At 42.4% G+C, this 19243-nt stretch overlaps 1 protein-coding gene across 1 annotated transcript; it reads right to left on the bottom strand.

Moving 5' to 3' along the window:
- Window positions 1-957: 957 nt before the first annotated feature.
- On the bottom strand, window positions 958-14175 carry LOC128304409 (uncharacterized). Its single transcript, XM_053041596.1, has 5 exons — window positions 14116-14175; window positions 10133-10299; window positions 1850-1986; window positions 1557-1733; window positions 958-1076 (listed from the first exon to the last, which is right to left on the bottom strand). Exons 1-5 carry the CDS (start codon window positions 14173-14175, stop codon window positions 958-960), a joined length of 660 nt encoding a protein of 219 aa, XP_052897556.1.
- Window positions 14176-19243: the final 5068 nt, after the last annotated feature.

Below are 19243 nucleotides of genomic sequence, written 5' to 3'. Positions count from 1 at the left end.
CCTTTTAACGAACGAATTAGTTGTAACGTCAGAAATTGGCATTAGATAATATTTAACACGAAATAAAAATATATGTAATGTTGTCTATATTTTCATGCAATGTTTTCGAATTGTTGTCGTGTATTGTTACCTTTAGTGAATTGTTAACACTAACAAACCATTAAAAAATATTAAACCAAAACAAAAGTTCTCATCACGGGCTCGTACGAAGCATGCTAGCCCTATGCATGCTTGCCCACGTTAAACTTTTCTTCACTGGTAGAGTGTATGTGTATGTATTCCTATTGGTGCATTGGTGCTCACACTGCTGCACAGCGTTACAGTCCGTTGCACTTTTTATTGCCGCCATGCATCATGCCGCCGGGTAGCTTCATGTTCTTCATCCTCACTATATCACCCTGCATCTATTTTTGTTCATGGTTTTCAGCTTAAAACCGGCCATGTTGTGTTGGTTGTTGTTGCACCGTTGCATTACGATGCGACGATCTCATCAACGTCCCCCAAAACCGTAGGATCTCTTTATGTCATACATCCACAACACACAAACACACACGCGCGCGCGCGCTGTGGTCATCGTAAACCGAAAAGAGAGCCCGGAAGTGCATCTACGGTGGGTATCCTTCGCAGTAGCCCTACTTCCAAAACGTCAAACGATGCGTTCGCTTCCGGTTCCCGTGCCGAGGTGCAGAGTCACGGAGCAATGGATTTGAACTCATGAATCGACCGGTACCGGGTGATGCATTGTTGACGAGATGGGCCCGTTTTGCTGATGCAGGTCGGTGGGTTTTGCGAATGGGAATCGTGCGGCTTTTTTGGCCGTTATTGTACACGGCCGACCGCCGTATCGGGAAGCTGCGGTTGCCTGTGCGTGCGGCGGAAGGAACACCGGTACACACGGTACATTGTGCGGCTGCATGATCCAGCGGATCACACACTCGGCCGCAGTGCTGTCCGCATTCATAGGTAGTTGGGTCGTGACACGCAGCACAGGAGACCCATGTTTTTGTATAATGATCCACGCCGACGTTTCGCTGGCCAGGGTCCGTTGATTTCGGTCGTGAGCGCGATCGTTCGTTCTGTAATGGAGATGGCGAGATGTTGAGGCCATCGAATAAAATGCGTTAATCAAAGTAATATCCGGCCGAGAAGAACGTCACATTCGATTTAATCTGTTTAAAGGTAACACTTTGTCAGCTGTATTGCATACATTTAGGGACCAAAATGAAGTATTTTTCGGCCTAGCGTAATTAAACGAATTCAACGCATCAAAGAAGTGAATCGGGATGGAAATGTTATTAAAAGTTTACCAAAACAACCTTTCACTTAATCAGATTGTAAAATAAATCGAATGTAATTGGAATGAAAGCAACACGACAACCAAAAAACAACCATCCATCGCTTGCGTAGATGTGCGACCTCTTGTTCGAGCGCAAAACTGCCAGATCGTATCCAGCAGACTTTCGAATAGCGTCATCACCCTCCCATGGTGATGGATGGATGGTTCCGCTCGGATTGGTTCTTCATCACGCACGTCATCGGGACGCTTCGGTACCTACCCAGGTAGCTTTCCTGCTGTGGCATAAACTCTTGCAGCTCCTGCAGTATTCGGGCGATCTCCTGCGAATCCTTGGTAATGCTGCACAGCTCCTCCTGATTGAAGTCGGGTGTAATTTGCTTGCAGAGCAGTATCTGACTTATCACATTGCCCAGATTTGACGGGCCGGCACGGTTTTCTGGAACGGGAACAGTGACATACAGTGCAGGTGTGAGGATTTGTTGAGGATGAGATGAGATGAAAATCGGGGGAAGCCTTTCTGTCGAAAGGAAGCATGTAGGTCAACGAACTTACCGTAATAGCCGGACATGTCCATCGGTATTACCTGCACCAGTCGGTGGCTTTTGATTAATTCTCTTAGAAATAGTTGAGCAAGGTAGAACAGCAGCACCAGGTGTGGGTTATCGGTAAGGATGCCCTCGGCGATGGCGCTGTAAAGAAATGGGAAGACAAAAGGAGATGCTGTAGTTTGAAAATGTTGTCATTAAGGTATTGATTTTTTCCGTTCCCATCGAAGGGATTGGAACTTCGTTATGTGCCATGCCGTGATTGTATCACGTTTAATGCATCAATTAAGCTTTCCCTCGAAAAACACGCTGGATTATCGATCAGTTAATCAGCATCATTTGGAGTACGAAGATTAAAGGGAATAAAACATGGAAATCCTTTGTTTCATGGTTCGACTCGCCCACACAAACACACATACACTCAAAAACCGCGAGTGACTGGATAAAATAGTTTATAACATCCTCATTTTGTCTTTCATCCCGTTGACAGTGAGTGTGTTTGGGCATCAGTAATTTGTGTTCGATTTTTCTGTCCCTTTCGGGTGCATGCATTAACGCAGATTTTGCTGTGGACGTGGTCCAATTTGATCTCATCTCAAACGAAAACCCCACCACCGTCACCGTCACGTCCTTTCCCAGCGTGGCTTCATCGTGGTTGCACTACATCACGTACATGATTATCATCAGCTGGTAAACGTGTGGTAAACGGTCGAACGACGCGCAGCGGTAAACGGGACTGGACTGGTGAAAGGATATCCCATCGTTGAGTTCAGTCGACCGTGTGGCAGCTGGTTTGAAATGGACTTCCTTTAAGCGGTGGTAGCATCCTAATTGGGTTACAGACGGCAAGCTTATGAAACGTGCGATTTAACAAAGAGGTCACAAACAAACAACCTCAATTGAGAAGGAAAGTGTAATACAGAAAATCGATTTGTGGTTTGGTAGTTCAGGGACAGGGCGCAAAGAGTTAATTAAAGGTTTATCCAGTCAGGTTTTATAACAACCCACACATAAACATTTTAAAAAAGTTTCTTTGCCGCATTAAAGATGGCTTGAAACCAACAAATAAACAACACCAATAACAGCCCGTTCTGTTATACAACTGCTCATCTTGACACTTGAAACAATTAATTAGTAAAATTAATATAACACAAAATAGTACAAGCAGCCTAGATGGTGGTCAAACTTAATCATGATAATGATTTCAAGGGGCAGCACGGTCACATCGTTTGCGTTAATGGCTTGGGATTTGTCTGCTCGTTACGGACCAACGGGCATGGCTTTTTCCGTAGCACACCATCGAAACGGGCGTCTTCTCAACCAGTAAAAAGGGGAAAGAAAACACCTCCTCATGCCTTACTTTTGACATTTGTTTACTTAGTGTGTTTGTTTGTGTGTGTGTGTCTCGGGGATGCAATAATGTTCGGAGATTATTAGGATGTTCTAAGTTCGAAGGGTCGGAACACGTAAAATCTTGGGACGTCTCGTGAGTATTGCACCGTTCCGAAAAGGGGTTCTTTCACTTAGACAACCAGACATGTTCTTTTTCGAAGATAGACATGATCTTTCCATTTCGGGAACGTCTTAAAGAGTGATAACGGGTGGGCGGGTAAGGGTTAAGCAAGTGAAAGAATCGTGTAGCGGTGCATTAAATGTGTGTTCTTTTCCGAAGTGGTGGGAGTTTTCCCGAGTCGAAAGTCGTGTTTTGTTACTTTCAAGAAACATTTACAAGTTAACACAGTTTGACACTGTGCTTCGCAAGATGTATGTTTTATTTGCGTGCTGGAAGGATGCTGAATAATTTCGAAGGTGATAGTCTTATGAAAACTTTAGAAGGTCTTAAACAAACAACACTCTCTCATAAAGTCTTACAACAAGTCAGGGTTATACGTCAAGTAACAAACAAATTTGAATCGCCCTGAATGTTCGGAAGACCTCTTTGGAAAAATAGGTTCACACGTTTCCCATTACGAAATGATAATTGATGGAATTTAGCATCCTTTCGTCAACAAAAAATGCAATTAGTGGGCAAAAACGCAATTAACCGCTTAATTTAACATCACGCTTAATTGTGCAATATTCATTCAGTTATTAATAAATTTGTTTGAATAATGCAGCAAAAAAAAAATCACAGAGCAAACCGACGTGATTTGAACGAGCTGTTTTACATTTCCAACAGGATAATTTAAAGACTGTAATTCATTTGTAAATTCCAATACAATGGTGTGTTGATTTATATTTCATTTTGTTTGTCCAGCGGCTAGTACAGTTCCACGCAACGTTTACTATCTCGCACGGGCATAAAAGCAGCATTTTAATTGAATACAATCGATCGCAGCGTCCCGTGGTGCACTGGGACACGATAATGAGCGAAAATGGCATTCCACCTGACCATGCGTTCCAGTTTCACGTGAAACACCAGGCGTCTCCATGGGCAAACCGTGAAACACCAGGCGTCTCCATGCTGCAACCATAAAACACCGTGCGTCTCCATCCGCTGCTCCACCGCGTGTCGCTGTTTGCGAGTGGCAAAACATTCAATCAGGACCGCCGGTCGTGCTTTAGCCTGTCTGCACCGGTTCTGGTAATGATCACTCCGTTTCACGTTCTCCACGGATGGTATGATAAAGGGAAAACAATATCGCTGCTTGATAGGCGATGCGAATAACTTTCGCAATCAGTTCCCCCTTGCGTAGTTCAACCGATCCATTCTAGACGAAGCGTATCGATTTCATCGTTTTTAATCTGCTACTTTTGCTCAAAAAGGCCAGGAATTGAAGACTGGCACGTGGTAGATAGAAAACAGTATAACCAATCAATTTCCCATTCCATGATGGGAAGCATGATGGCTTCGCGCTAGGTGTGTAGCCACTCATGGGCGTAAATGATACCGACTTTTGAGCTCACACGAAAAATGATCGAACGAAACGAAGGAAGAGATTGAAAAATACATGCGGAAGATGTGATTTCTTGTTCCTCACCCATCTGCTTGAATTATTCGCTTCGCTAGCTTTCGTTGTTCGCATATATGTAGAGTGCTTTTTTTTCGGTGCGTTTTTCCATATCAATAGCAGCTGGTGAAGGATTTTATTTTCAGCATAAAAAATGGGAAAAAGGTACTGGATTGCTTCAAACACACCAACGCACGGGCGAGCACGTTTGATGGAGTTTTTGTTGTTTTGTTGATTTCAGAAGAATTGATTAGAATTTCGCATAAGCCGTGAATCAGGCCTTGACTTGGCTGGAGGATGGATGCAATGATTAAGTTAGACGGTCTGACGATGTAATACAACGGTTTGCAGAAAATTGTGTCAGCATGAAGACAATCCTCGAACGGTTGCTGAAGCGTCGAATAATAAAAACGAGCCTGGAAGGGATGTTGTGTTTGGAATTTTAAAACATAATCATACTTATCTTCGTTTACTCTGATGGTCTTGTTATCGGTTCTCACCTGTTAAATCACCATCGTGCCATGCATTGAGACGGTGGGGCTTGATTTGATTACTGAAGTTCCGATTCGGGAAGCAAGACTAGTTGTTGTTTGTCAAAGCATCTTATACCACACTCTCGTGCCTGTGCTCGTACACTTCTTCACGAAACAGTAATTTATGAAGCGCTGTAAAGCCAAAATACGTACGTCGGACCGGTGTCGAAAAACAATTTACCGGTAAGCTTATGAATTTACGAGGCATTAGCAGGGATGCTGCTTTTTTTCATTCGCTGCTCTACATTGGCACAGTGTTTGTGTGCAGGTATCGGAATAGGACGACGTACCACCTAAGCCAAGAACGTTCATAATTAATGTACTTCATTAACCGCGGTTGAACGTTCGTTTCAAGGGGTCTGTCTCCATGTGTCGTCCCGATTGCATGCTATTCCGCCTAAATGGTGCTTTCATGTTGCAAGATGGTTTTTTGCGGAAAATTAACGAACTTTTTCTCATATACTTTCGGCACACTCGATAGGAACGCTCTTCAAACATTGACGGTATGAAGTAGCGGTGAAACCATGCCGGTGTCTTTGGGTAAACTAGTCGTGGATTTAGAGAAGCGTAGAAACAATCGCCCTCAGAAGGAGGCTGTGAAGTAGCTGATAAATGTCTAACTATAAATTTGCCTCGTAAAGTCCCTAGCAAGAGGAATCGATCGGGGGTCTTAATTGAAATTAAGCGCACGCCTGTGGTGAGGTTGTAGATAAAGTTTTTAAAACTTCAAAATCACGTATGCAGAGATTGTGAAGAACATTTCACTTTTTGAATTGCTTAAGGAAAATTCAGTTTAAAATGTTTCACACACTTAAACGCTGCAATATGTTAAAAGTTGAGATGAGAAAAATGTACTACCCAACATGCACGTTCTTTCCGAGCAAAAACTGGTACCAAAACCAAGCAAAATACAATTATCGGTTTGTCAAGACTAACAGCTGCCTGTTACCATCAGGGTTGTCAGTTGTCATTCGTTGTGGTTACAGATGATGTACCATGCTTGCGGTGGGTAGGTATGCTTTGTTCTTTTGCAGCCTCAAACCACACGACCGTGTAGTGTATGTAGTGGCTCCGTACGGAGACAAAACTCTTTTTCTCTCTCTCTCTCTCTCTCTCTCTCTCTCTATCTCTTTCTCTCTCTCTCTGCCATTTGGGCTAGTGGTTGGTGAATGTATGACTTGAAAGCATTTATACTCATTTAATAACAAAAAAGGCTTAAAATTTGAATATTAGCGCACACTAACAGTGTAATGCAAATTGCATAACTTTAGGCGTTTATAATTTGTTAACAAGGGAACAAGGGGTAAACAGTCTATTTTCTTTGCATTTTTCGTAACTTGTATGTTACCATTCAAAAGGACCTATTAAACGAGAATATCAACCAAAAATGTACTAAATAATGAATGAATTAATTAATAAAATGTTGATACTAGCGCACACTACTAGCGTAATGCAAATTGCAAAACTTTAGGCGTTTATAATTTGTTAACAAGGGAACAAGGGGTAAACAATCTATTTTCTTTGCACGTTTCGTAACTTACATATTTCATTCAAGAGGACCTATTGAACGAGAATAGAAATCAAAAATGTACAAAATAATAAATTAATTCCAAATTTAAATAAGAAATAAAAAATAAATAATTAATTAAATTTGGATACTAGCGCACACTATTAGCGGAAGCCAATTGCATAACTTTAGGCGTTTATAATTTGTTAAAGGGAACAAGGGATAAATATTCTATTTTCTTCGCACTTTTCGTAACTTGCATGTTACATTCAAGAGGACCTATTGAACGACAAAATAAATCAAAAATGTACAAAATTAATAAACAGCGCATTACATATCAACAACACGCTATAATGGTACACACAATATTTTCAGTTTGGTCTCGGGCAATCGGGTCCAAGCCTTTAGCGTACGTCCGGAACATTAGCACCCTTATGAAGCGAAGCTTCCTTTCTGGATGATTTGTTGCAGTTTGTGCAGCAGCTGAACCCTTTTTACCCGGGATCGGTGTCATCTGCAGCGAACGGTGATTCCCTTGTCGCCTATTTTCTCAACCCAGTACGCTGTACAATAAATCAAACTTCTTAGTGTTTTTTTTGTGAGCAATCGTCCGGAATAGGATTAAGAATGTGCTCAACGTTCGGGAGCGGTAGCAGCTGCACGATTCGCTCGCGGTCAATTCCAGGCTTTTAGAAGTAAAAAGCACATTTTATGCAGTAGTGCGCTCATTCGGGTAAGAATCCGTTCGTTTGGAACGTACAAGCGGTGAAGTTATAAATATTTTACAATAACACATTCTCTGGCGCTGGCAAAAACCGGTACGGGCGTTCGGTAGTAAATGTACAAAATTTACGACCAATAGACCTTTTTGTGCGAGCTCACGTTTACGAAAGAACTGACCGACAATTGCATTTTTTACACATCTTGCAGAGACGCTCTGTCACGAATCGCATCGGTCGCAGTGCGTGGTGATGATTTAGGGTGAATTATGTGAACCCTACCATCCCACAGCTCGTGCCCAGTATACTTGCACTGTTTTCGTTAGACCAAAAAAAAATATGTTGGTAACGGCTCGAAAGTTTATTTTTTTCACGCTGAAATCCGCAGAACTTTTGATACCGAAGGCTTTGCCGAGACCATCCGCCAGATTTCATTCGAGCTTACAATGTGCCGAGGTTATGAAAGGAAAGCACAAAAGCAAGAAAGATTATCCAACCGATTGTGCCGAAGGCAAATTTCGTGTTGAATAGATTATCCTTAGCCGAGTCGAAGCAGGATTGTAAGAACGTGCCAGAAGTTCTGAAGGAGCTGGTTACAATGGGACGATGCACGCCTCTGTAAGATGTTAATCACGTGAGGAACGCGACAATTCCTTTCAAAAGAGTCCTCGGGAATGATTAAATCTTTATGAGCCTTGTCAACGGCTCCAGTCTCGTTAGGTACAGTGTGAAGAATTATGGGTTTTTTCTTGTCAATTTTATTTAAATAATTAATGGAAGATTTATTCCATTGCTTTTTAGTAAAGCAAAGCTGTTTAACAAGACAAATGAATAATGAAATAATGTAACTTCTTCGCACAATACAATTGCTACTTTTTATAAAAATTTCTTTTATAAAAAATCCATTCGTACTTGCTTGACTATAAACTATTGGTCACGATGGTATTTAAAATATATAAAGTGCATCACATTGTGCCTTTCTTTTTCCTTCTTTCGCTACCAATGCAGACACTGCCGCTCACGTCCATTTCCATTATCTCAAGCCACTGTAAGTTTTAGAACGCTACGGAACAAGAGAATGCAGCGCATACCAACCTACAGCTTTGCGTATGGATGTGCAGCAACTTGAAAGTACCGTACAAAAGTGTCTTGTTGCGAGAGAACAAGAAGAGCAAAAAATATCACCGTACGTGACAGGAACGGGAAATGAAATAAATTGCATAAATTTTGAAACTCGTTGTTTATTATTTTCTTTCCTGCGGAAAAGATTATGTTGTTGGTTGCTGACCGGTGGAATGGCAGACCCGAGGCAGAGCTGTGACAGAGTTCATTACTTGTGTGCTGGAAGTCGCGACACCAGTCTCGCGGTTCGTCCACCGGGTCTTCTGGCACCCATTCGGGGAGCAATTGAATTCGTGTGAATTTGATTTGCAGGTTTGCTCTTTCTGCTTGTTTTTCTTAGTGGGGGTTTGTTTAAAATCTGGTTAGACCTGAGCTTACGGTAGAATTTGTTAGAATTGGAAAGCTAAAATGGTGACAGTTTCTGGACAACCTGTCTTTTACCTTATTCGAAAGATTAACGCAAGTATGAAATTTAGAAAATAGGAAGTAACAGTGTGTAGTTTAACGATTTAACAATGAAATGAAAGCGAAAAATTTCATTTTGATGATTTTGTTTCAACAAATTCTTTATCAAATTAGTTAAATTGATGTTTGATGGCAAGCCAATTTTGTTATGAGTTAATGCTGGAGAAAAGGTTTGCATAATTTTAGGCGATTTTCTTCATTACCCTGCTAACTTTAGGCTTCATTTTTCGCGTTACGGATGATGGATTATATTTCAATGGGCATAGCTTTATTTGCGTATTATTCTTACAGCCACTATAGACTTGGAGTCACAAAACAAAGAACACACTCTCCAGACAATATACTTCTGTTGCTTGGAGAGATTTCCATAGGCTGGCTTTACGATTTTTGTTGAAGCAAACTTTGCAAACACTCTTGCCGGACTAAGCATCTTCAGCCTAACACACAGCATGGCTCCTTACCGAACAACCATAAGCGTCTCCCCGTCTTCGCTTGTGTGTCACCGAAGGACGCGCGTGGGTAAATATTTAAACTAGCACAGCACAATTTCCTCTCAGCTCGTTGAAGAAAACAACTTCCGGACGCTTTGCGGAGCATGTTTGCATCTCGTTAGTACGCTCGTCGCCTGGTCGGGACTGGCCGGCAGGGAATAGGAACTTTTTCACTTTCCGCAGCAAGATCCTTTGCAAGTCTGCGTGTTTGTGTGTGAGTGTGAATGTTAGCGAGCCGACTCAAAATATGACGGTGAGCATCTTGACACATCTAACAACTTCCTGCTCCTTGTCGAGTGGTTTGTATGCACAAAACCTCGCCGTGGTATCATTTTGGAGATCATATCTTCGGGTTTGGCTAAAATGCAACGAGCTAGAAAGTGCTGCTAGAGTGTCAACATATGCTACCCCGGGAGGCATTGACGGTAAGCCGGTTACATGCTCGCGTACGGTAATGATAAGTGGCAATTCTAGTGTGGAGTTAGACTGCAGCAGCACTTACGTTCGTATCTGGGGCAGTATCAGGGCGGCGGTGTGTTTGCAGGCTTCGACACAAGATCGGCGAAGTTTTCGTATTTTCTCGCGCAGCTCCGGGCAGTCCCTCGATTGGCCGACGTGGATGAGCAGATCGCGAAATAGCGCTACTTCACTGTTGATTTCGAGGATTAACTGAGGAAGAGAAAGCAGAAGAGCAAGATTATATTACAATTAAAGCTATCGTTGGCAACGATGAGCACAATGCCCATGCAAGAGATACATGTTGTGCCCAGAAGTAAATAAATCCCTTTTGAATTATAATCCGCACAAACACAGTTTTGCACCCACAGCACACAATGTATCATTGTAATTCCAGGCCCATAATTTAAATTTTGCACTCGGTTGCGTTACATTCTTACCGCTTGGATTGACAGAAAGCATGCTACCTGAGTGGTTTACCTTTGTAAATTTACTGGAAGCAATACACACGCTCATTTACATGCCGGTTTTCGTCGGTAGTAGAGCTTTCAGTGTAAAACTTACACGTTCACTGCCGTGCACAGCTACACTGCACTGAAATCTTGCAGCATTTCCCTTTACGTTACACGTTTCTGGGCAAAGAAACCTCATGTTGCCTTTTGAATATTAATGCTGTTCGAAAATGCGTCTACCGTGCCAGAGCGTTGGAGTGTAATGGAACTTCTTAGAGGTAGTGAGTTCTAGGATCACATTTTCCAGACTGTCACGCTCTTTAAATAAATCACAACTTATAGAAAATAGTCACGAAGAGGTTATTTAATATTTTCTATTTTAGCACGTATTGGCAGAAAACTATAAACAGTCAAATTGCGTACGTGAACTTCCTTTTTCAATACCTGTTTTTGTTGAAACCTCCAAACGATTCCTTATGTCAGACAGATTGCATACTACACGGCTGATATAATGTACCTGTTTTTATGCAATTATTAAACAGTGCGCATTGATGTTTTATCTATGCTGCGATAGGAAAGCCACGGTTTTAAAATAATTACAACAGATTTCAATAATTACATGCGTTGTAATTAGTGCATTTCTGCAAACATCTGCTCCAGTTCGGCATCTCCTACAGTAACAAAAAAGGGGGCAAATCCACTACTGCTGCAACTGTTTGCCACCTCGTTTCAGATGAACCCATTACATTGCAACAATTTAGTACCATACCACGCCAACGGATCCTGCCTGCAACTCAAAAATCATCTTCCGCCCAGCTGTGTCTCGTTGCAAATGCATTCGAAAAAGGAAGTGATACCGTAGCGTTCGTGCAACTTTTGTGTGACTCCAGCTTGAACTGCCTCCAACGCATCATCGTGGCCCGTGGGGACCATGAATAATATATTAATAAATTGCACCAGCAGCGACAGTAAAGCGACACCGTGTAGAGCGCTTCCGTCGGACGGCTTTCGTCGTAGAAGCTCATTAAAATTCTATCGGTTGGCGTTCGTGTCGTTTACATGCGTCACCGAATTTAATTCCTTCCCAGCGGCCTGTTGTTTCATTCAGCAGCCAACCGCTGACAACGGTTAACGTTCGATGAGATACTGCGGTAGTTGGTGCCGATAGCAGTTGTGTTCCGGATAGGCTTGTTGGGGATGGTTTCGATGGTGTACGGATCTATGGAGAGTAAGTTTATTAATATTCATAACCCACACCGGTTGCCAAATATGGTTATGCACGTGGCGGTTGTGTTGTAATGTGTGGAGAAGTTACCTTCAAAACAAAATAGCAACATGTCACAGAAATCAAAGAGATAGGATTTTTTACTACATGGATACTTTATCTCCTACATCTGAATTGATGCACACGTTGCACTGAGCTAGCCTAGCAGGCTTACATGGGATACAGTACAGTTTGCAGTTAGCATAGTGTTGATCCGTCTGGTTGGTAACAAACCACCAGCTTGCATGGAGTCACCCCGTATTGTTGTTCAATAATCGATCCGTATTGATTTTACGGACGATGTGCTGTTTGGACCACTTCGTGTATCAATAAATTGTGCGAACGGAACAACAAGGTAAGCCCTAAATTAATTCACCAAGTTAGGTAGTGAGATCATCCGGAGGGAGTGCCATGTTGGCCGCAGGTCAAAGGATACTAAATTAAGCAATTTACATAATAAACGCGAAACAGTCGGACAGTGAGTTAAGCTGAGAAACGTTGATAAATTACCGCGAGATAGTACGCCCAGTAGTTTATCGCTAGAAACAGAATAATTATTTCATTTCTTATTTGCTTCCATTTGCCGGCGAAAACTCGCAAACCAACCGCAGAAATGATGTGTTTGAGTGATATTCTTAAGCTAGTTGATGAAAGCAAGTAAAGCGTGATAATACTCAAACCACATCTATTAACACCTTGTGCGAGCCGCACACGTGGAAACGAAGCAGTTTAATTATTCTTATACATGAGCCTCAATCTCACTCTCGCCCACAGACGATCGTTTGCATTCAACGCAAATCCCAAACCCAAACACCTCCGAAAACACACCACGCAATGCACCGAAATGTGCAGAAAGCGAAACTCGCATGTAGCGAAAACAGTGTTCCACCTTCTCTGTTCATTAATGTCATAAGAGCGGCACCGGTGCAAATGGAGGGTTGGTCTCAACGCACCAAAAGGTTCCAGAAGTTTAATTAAAATGCTTTCGCTGAGCTCTGGTTAGGCTGGGCTGTGTGCATGTGCCTGCTATCGGGGACGAAGGAAAATTGTTCCCGAGATACAACAGATGTAGGTGAGAGATTTTATATATGATCCGAAAGAAAAGTAGAAACTGTTCAAAGTACACAGAAAGTTAAATAATCTTATTTAATTTTGCAAAAGTTGCTAAAGAAAATTCTTAAAGTGTCTAATTCCAACAAATTGACATGAATTTGAACGTTTTGTGGTGAGAATTGTATAACTTTGACATAATAAGACACTCGGCCACTCACTTGTTGAAAAATTCTACATTCGTCGAGCCAGCACTCCTATGCTCTGGGGAAAATTATGGTAGCTTCAATAAACATCCACTTAGGTGTATTAGTTTTTAAAGTTAGGCAGGCCTATCTTTGTAGCGTTTGGTAGGGTAAATCACCTTCTCTTTTATTACATTTGCTAAAACAACCGGCTAAAGGTTGACATGGCTGAATCATGCTCATGACTGATGGATTTACCCCAAATTTCCAAGTCCAAATGGGTGCATGTGTGTGTGTGTTTTACGGAATCATTTTGTTTCGTTTTCTCTCTGCCTCCCGGTGCTGGGGTTTATCACTTTAATGAAAATGGATGATAATACGGATGCTGAGGCTAGGCTATTAAACTTAGGCACAGCATTGAAACCCGAATCGTCCGAAAGTAGACAACAAATCTCGCCACGGTCTGCGAAATGAGTGAGCTTGTTTTTACGTTACCAACACAAAACAACAACACAACTCCGTGCAGGACCAATTCTCAGAACGTTCGAAAGGTGACGAGTGTTGCCTTGTGTAGTGTGTGCTTTCGTTGCAAGAGTTAGTGAATGATGGATGTCGTATGGTGAGAGCTAGAGAATGAGAAACGAGGATAGTACCAGAGAAACGGTGTGGGAGTAATTTTAATTAGATTCCCATGTTGTTACTGCCTGTTACCAGCATCGTGTGAAGGGAAGGGCTACGACATCGGAGGGTAAGCAAAGTTGCTCAACCTTTGCTACCTGTCAGGCATTCGGAGATGTAAGTAATTTTGAACTTTGTGTGAGTGTGTAACCTCAGAGATGTAGTTGCTGGGTGGGCTTGTTGTCTTATCTCATTCCCATTTATGCTAGCTGTATTTACCGAGTCAACAAGTCATAGTTCACGATTGGACGAGTAGTTTATCCTTAGCGGTTATTAAAATGATTTCAGTTGAATTCGGGGTGGTTGTTTATTGACATTTAGCACCTGTTTTGATACCGCGATATGAGTTATTCTTAGAACGCAATCGCGAACCTTGCAGAAATCCCCATTTAGAACTCACCGTGTGCAGGTTGGAGATTTGGGTAACTTCCACCGGTGTCATATGGTGCATGGCCAACATGTCGAACGCACGGCAGAGTCGTCACTCGTGGCGCTTACTATTGCCTGTTTTTGCACTGTTACCTTACCGCGCCTACTGCACGCACGTCCCAGAGGCACACCGACACGCAACGGAATGCTTTTATTTTAGTACGAACTTCACACGCAGCACTCGGCGCGATTGCGAGTAATGCTGGTCACGCAGTAAATCCAGACCCATTATCGACACACTGAAGGAATGGTCGGTGTATCAGCAGCACTACGACGATCTTCCGACACACCATTAACATCGATTTTTGCATTTTCCTCGCATGGCTTTTAGAGGCTCAGCGTAACGAGGGTACACACGTGTATGAACAGCTTTCACATTCTGCTACTATTTTTCGAATGAACATCGACACTCGGACACTCGAATGGACACTTGCAAGATACTGGGAGGCGTTTGTTTCGCACTACGCGCTCATAATGTTGTTACAATCTGTATGAAGTTGTTGCTAGTCGTTAATAGTCAGAATTGTAAACTATTGTTTTAAAACTAAAGGTATTGGATGTACACAGTCCATTTGAATTGAATCGTTATATTATCACTTTACGAATAATACTTTGCTATGAAAGTGTTTCTGTTCTTTTCTTTTACATTCAGGCGATTCAATCAATGTTTGTGTCAGTTCGATTTTACGATGTCCATGTCTCAATTTAAAAGTTCTTTGCGTTTATTGTAACTCCAAACAACGATCCACGTTAAATTGTTCTCGGTAAGCAAACCATAAAAATAATTTTAAAACGCCTAAAGTTATGCAAAACGCCTAACAAAATTATCTCTTACACTCTTTTCGTTACGGATGGGTAAATAAAGTCATTTTTAAACCATCAAACCAAATCATTTCATCGCAAATAAATACATACAATCGCTACACAGTTTCATAGAAAATTGTGAGGAAAATAAGACATCGATTCTTCGGTAACTTCCTCCCCTACGGTGCATCATTCGCCATTGCAAAGCAATCGTTGTATTCGGCATTGATTTGGTGCACGAGAAGGAAACGTCTGTTCCGCTACGATGCCCAGCGTTATCCTCGAAGCCATTCAACGCTACCAGCGCTCTGCCAGCAGATACACGTTGGTGAAATCTCATCGCGTTGGTACGTCGTTGGACTCACGAAAGCGACTCGTACCGAGCTCGCTGTGCCTCGAGGAAACACAGTACAGCCGAAACAATAGTTCATAGCAAACGAACAGCGAAGCGAATGTTAACTTGTGTGACTTCTCACCCCTCGTCCGATACCTTCCAGCCTGTGCTTCCCTTCTGGCCTGGTACACTCGTACCGGAACAATCGAAAGTTACATCCGCCTTAGGGAGCAACAACGCACATACAATGCTATCCAAGGCGTGTATGCGATCAGTTACGAGCCGGTCATTCGAGCCGTGGGTAACAAACGAGCTTCGAAATTGGCTCGCTATTGCAGTACTGGGCCGGTTGAATGTTACCACTCAACTTCCTGGAACATGTTAACATGACGCCGAACGACACTACCCAACCGTGGAAGCGATACCATTTGGAAGGTTTCCAGCCGAACGGTTGTTCCAGCGCTGTTTGGTTGTGGTAGTATTTTTAGGCAATATTGCTCACGATCTCACGAGCAGTGGTATAAAATTATCTAAATGGACTTTTAGTAGGACAAATCTATTCTTAACAGACGTCAGAGATGGGAATGTATGAGTGCAGCTAGTGATCATAATTCAATAAGTATTTATAAAATATCTAATCGCACACGTTGAAGCTGCTGAACTGCATGTGTGTCATCCCGGTTTAGGTCCAAAATGTAGTAGGACGTACTGTAACCCTCAAAAACATTTCGCCAGATGAAACCGGTTCATCGGAACGGGCGTATCCGAGTGCTCGAGGACAGGAAACGCATTCCATTCGCATGAGGAACAGCAGCAAGCCATGTCATTCCGCTTGTCATCGAGGCACTTGGCCAAAGTGGATCAATTAGATTGTGTTGTCGGCAGGCAGGCAATGTTTGTGCCAAGACGCAAGCAACACATTCGCTTTCGCAACTGGTTGCTGAGCCGGTCGGAAGCACTTCTGGCAGAACATGAGCAATTTTTCGGTTCCGCTGTCATCGTCAGATACGGCCGACAAATGTGTGATTGCTCGTTTGTACCGTCCCATAGCCGGTTTCGGTTTCACATTGGGCGCACTTGGGTGTAGTAGTTCAGTGCGTGGGTACGTTTGCTGGTCGCTCCGGAAACCGATAAAATAGCCCTCGTCGGGCGTCTTTATGGCCGTAAAATATGGCGCTGGAAAAGGATGATTTGTCCCGAAACGAATAGGCAATGGGGTTTTGTGAGGGCGAGATGCATTGCTGGGGCTGTTTTAGTGCAATAAAGGGTACCCGTTTTGTCTCGTTGCTTTCTGCGACTTGCGACGCCTATAAAGTGCTTGGCGTTTTTTTTCACCCTAGCTGATCCACGTGCAACCGAGACGTGGCTTGCTAAACCGTGTCTATAATTCACCAGCGCCCGAAAACAGCGCGCGAAAATATTTAGCAAGCGTACGACGCTTAAAAATGTTAAACCCGCCTGTTTAGGAGTGCAAGGTTCACCCGAAACCAGCACATAAATAAGCAAAAAGGCGAGCTAAAAGCTGGCGGATGTTACGATGCTAATAAATCAAACAATGAAATGCGCTGCGCTTGAATGTATACGAGTTTCGCCGGATCGGCATAGCGCGAAGGAGAAAAGGGCGGTAGGCGAATGTTCTGCATGTGCTTGAGAATTTAGCAACAAGAACGATCGAGATAACAATTTGCATGTTTATGAAAGATAAGGGGTATTTCTTTTCGCTTTTTTTTATTATCTTGCCGCTTTCCTTGTCGATTTAACTTTTGTGACGCTCTCATGAAGCTGGAACATGATTGCAGATGAAAAGTTTGGACCAACTTTGGGAGGCGAACAAATTATCGACCATGTTTTCTTGCTACCTATTACCATGGCATTAAAAATTAAAGCAGATCACGAAACATCATGGTGAATGGCAAAAAGGAACATCATTTTATACCTTTATAATAATAATGTTCTTCAATGGTTCTATTCTAAGTTATTTCTAATAGAATTGTTCAAATGAAATGTTTCGAATTGAAAATATCAAGTTTATTTAAAAACCCGCAATGACTAATAAGATATGTAAGTTTATACGATTGCCTAAATTAAGGCGCTTTCAATAAACAACGTTCGATAATACTGTGATATGGGTTTTATAATTATATTAGGTACAACAGTTTAATATCTCTCTATCCTTCTCTCGCTTTCTTTTTCTCTATCTCTTTCTCTCTCTCGTTCTCTTCTTGGCGTAACCATCATGCCACCGGGCCACCATTTTGCAACAATAGCACAACAACAGTTTAATGTGTGTATCAAAAGTTTGATAATTTCCTTAGAACATTAAGATCACCCACCCCCCAAGCAGGAAGTTTGCAATAATTTTCATGCAGGAGATTGAATTCGTACTGTCTAAAGCAATAAAGTTTCAGTGCAGTCGAGCGTAAATAAATCCAGCACGCTGCATTCGGCCTGTCCTGCACCCGTGCATCACCCACCATTATCATTTGTAATAGCATGCATTTGACACTGCAATGGAAAGGCTCAAGCTTAGCACTGCAAAGAAAGGGAGCAAGTGAGCGTGGATATTACGCTTCCCTAAACTGGTCACAACAGCAGCATGGTAAAACATTGCTTCCTGTCCACATCGAAAGCGTTACCGAAACCGTACCGGTACCGGCACTTTCCAGGCGCTGAGCGAACGAATTCCAGCAAATCGCGCCCTGGGTGTGAAGTCCGCCCACGGCCAGCAGCGGCATGAAGTAAATGAACATTAAAAAGGACCCCAGTAGATTGTGTCAGCACCAGTTTGCAGTGCCGGGGCTGGTGGCAGTTGTTGTTTTACGCACGGTTGTGAATCTTTGCCGGAGGTGATGAATCCTGCCAAATGGTGCGGATTCCTTCATTATCCTGGGAAGCTTTTGTTCATTCATCGCTCGCTTCCGTGGCTTGGATGCGGTACGATGGCAGCACTTGGATTGTTTGTGAAAGTATTTTACAAATGGTTTTTTTTATTCAAACCACCGGTATGCCGTAAGATGAGCGATACTGGACGGGTTCTACTGTGCTACTGTTACTTGGGTGGTTTATTGTGGAGTTTAAAGTTTTCACAACGACATTTCCACTATCAGTCTGTTTCACTATCTTTTTGCTCTTTATTTTAATTATTCGAGAAGATTTTGAGTTTCGTGCGTTTCACATCTCTTTCTCTCTCTTTTGGTGTTGTCGGTTGAAGAAGGCAACATAACTATATTGCATACCTTCAGGCCAATCGATCGTGATGCGGCGTTGTAGGTTATACAATCAACACAAATAAATTCATCACATTAAACATTTTTAATGTGTATTATGTAGGAAAGTATTTTCTTCATTATTAAATTTTGAGATAAAAGTCTACACATATTATACCAAGTAAAGCGTCAACGTTCACCAACAGGATAATATAAACAACACTTGATGGGTTAACTCCGAAGGTAACTATCCGAAGGTAAGTGAACTGGAACGAATGTGGCTAGTGATTAAATCCAGACAAAGTATTAAACTCTTTAATTGGTGTTTCGAACCGAATTCCGGTCGCAGGGCGATGAAAACTAAATGAATTTTATCGCAGAAGGCAGACAATAGTGCCCACTTAGCTCATGAATTGCTGTTCAAATTGTAGTTTATGAGTTTTGAGAAGTTTAACAATGGAATTTACGGCGAGGCAATTGGATTTAAAAGGCTCTTTAAATTTAAGATTGCGAATCATTTATCACATCATCCATTGATTGGAAGGCATCCAAATGACTTCATAGCTGTCGTTGAGGCAGTTTGATGATTTCATTATTTTCTATCACCTTTGTCCCAGACGTGCAAGGCCGTGCATCAACCGTACCTCACCGGTAGACACACTGGAAAGGATATCAAAAATTTTATTTAGCATCCATCATCCTGCCTTTCCCCCCGGGGTGTACACTTTACAATCCCGCACCATTCATTGTGTGCC

Source organism: Anopheles moucheti, chromosome 3 (genome assembly GCF_943734755.1).
Source record: "Anopheles moucheti chromosome 3, idAnoMoucSN_F20_07, whole genome shotgun sequence".
NCBI classification, from domain to species: Eukaryota; Metazoa; Arthropoda; class Insecta; order Diptera; family Culicidae; genus Anopheles; species Anopheles moucheti.
Note: the sequence above shows the minus strand (reverse complement) of the source record. Positions and strands in the feature narration are given on the sequence as shown.

Coding starts and splice junctions, on each gene's coding strand:
- LOC128304409 (XM_053041596.1), bottom strand. CDS start 14,175: ATGTTGGCCATGCACCATATGACACCGGTGGAAGTTACCCAAATCTCC. Junction 10,300..14,115: donor AAATCTCCAACCTGCACACG/GTGAGTTCTAAA, acceptor TCTCTTCCTCAG/TTAATCCTCGAAATCAACAG. Junction 1,077..1,556: donor ACAGCAGGAAAGCTACCTGG/GTAGGTACCGAA, acceptor TCTCCATTACAG/AACGAACGATCGCGCTCACG.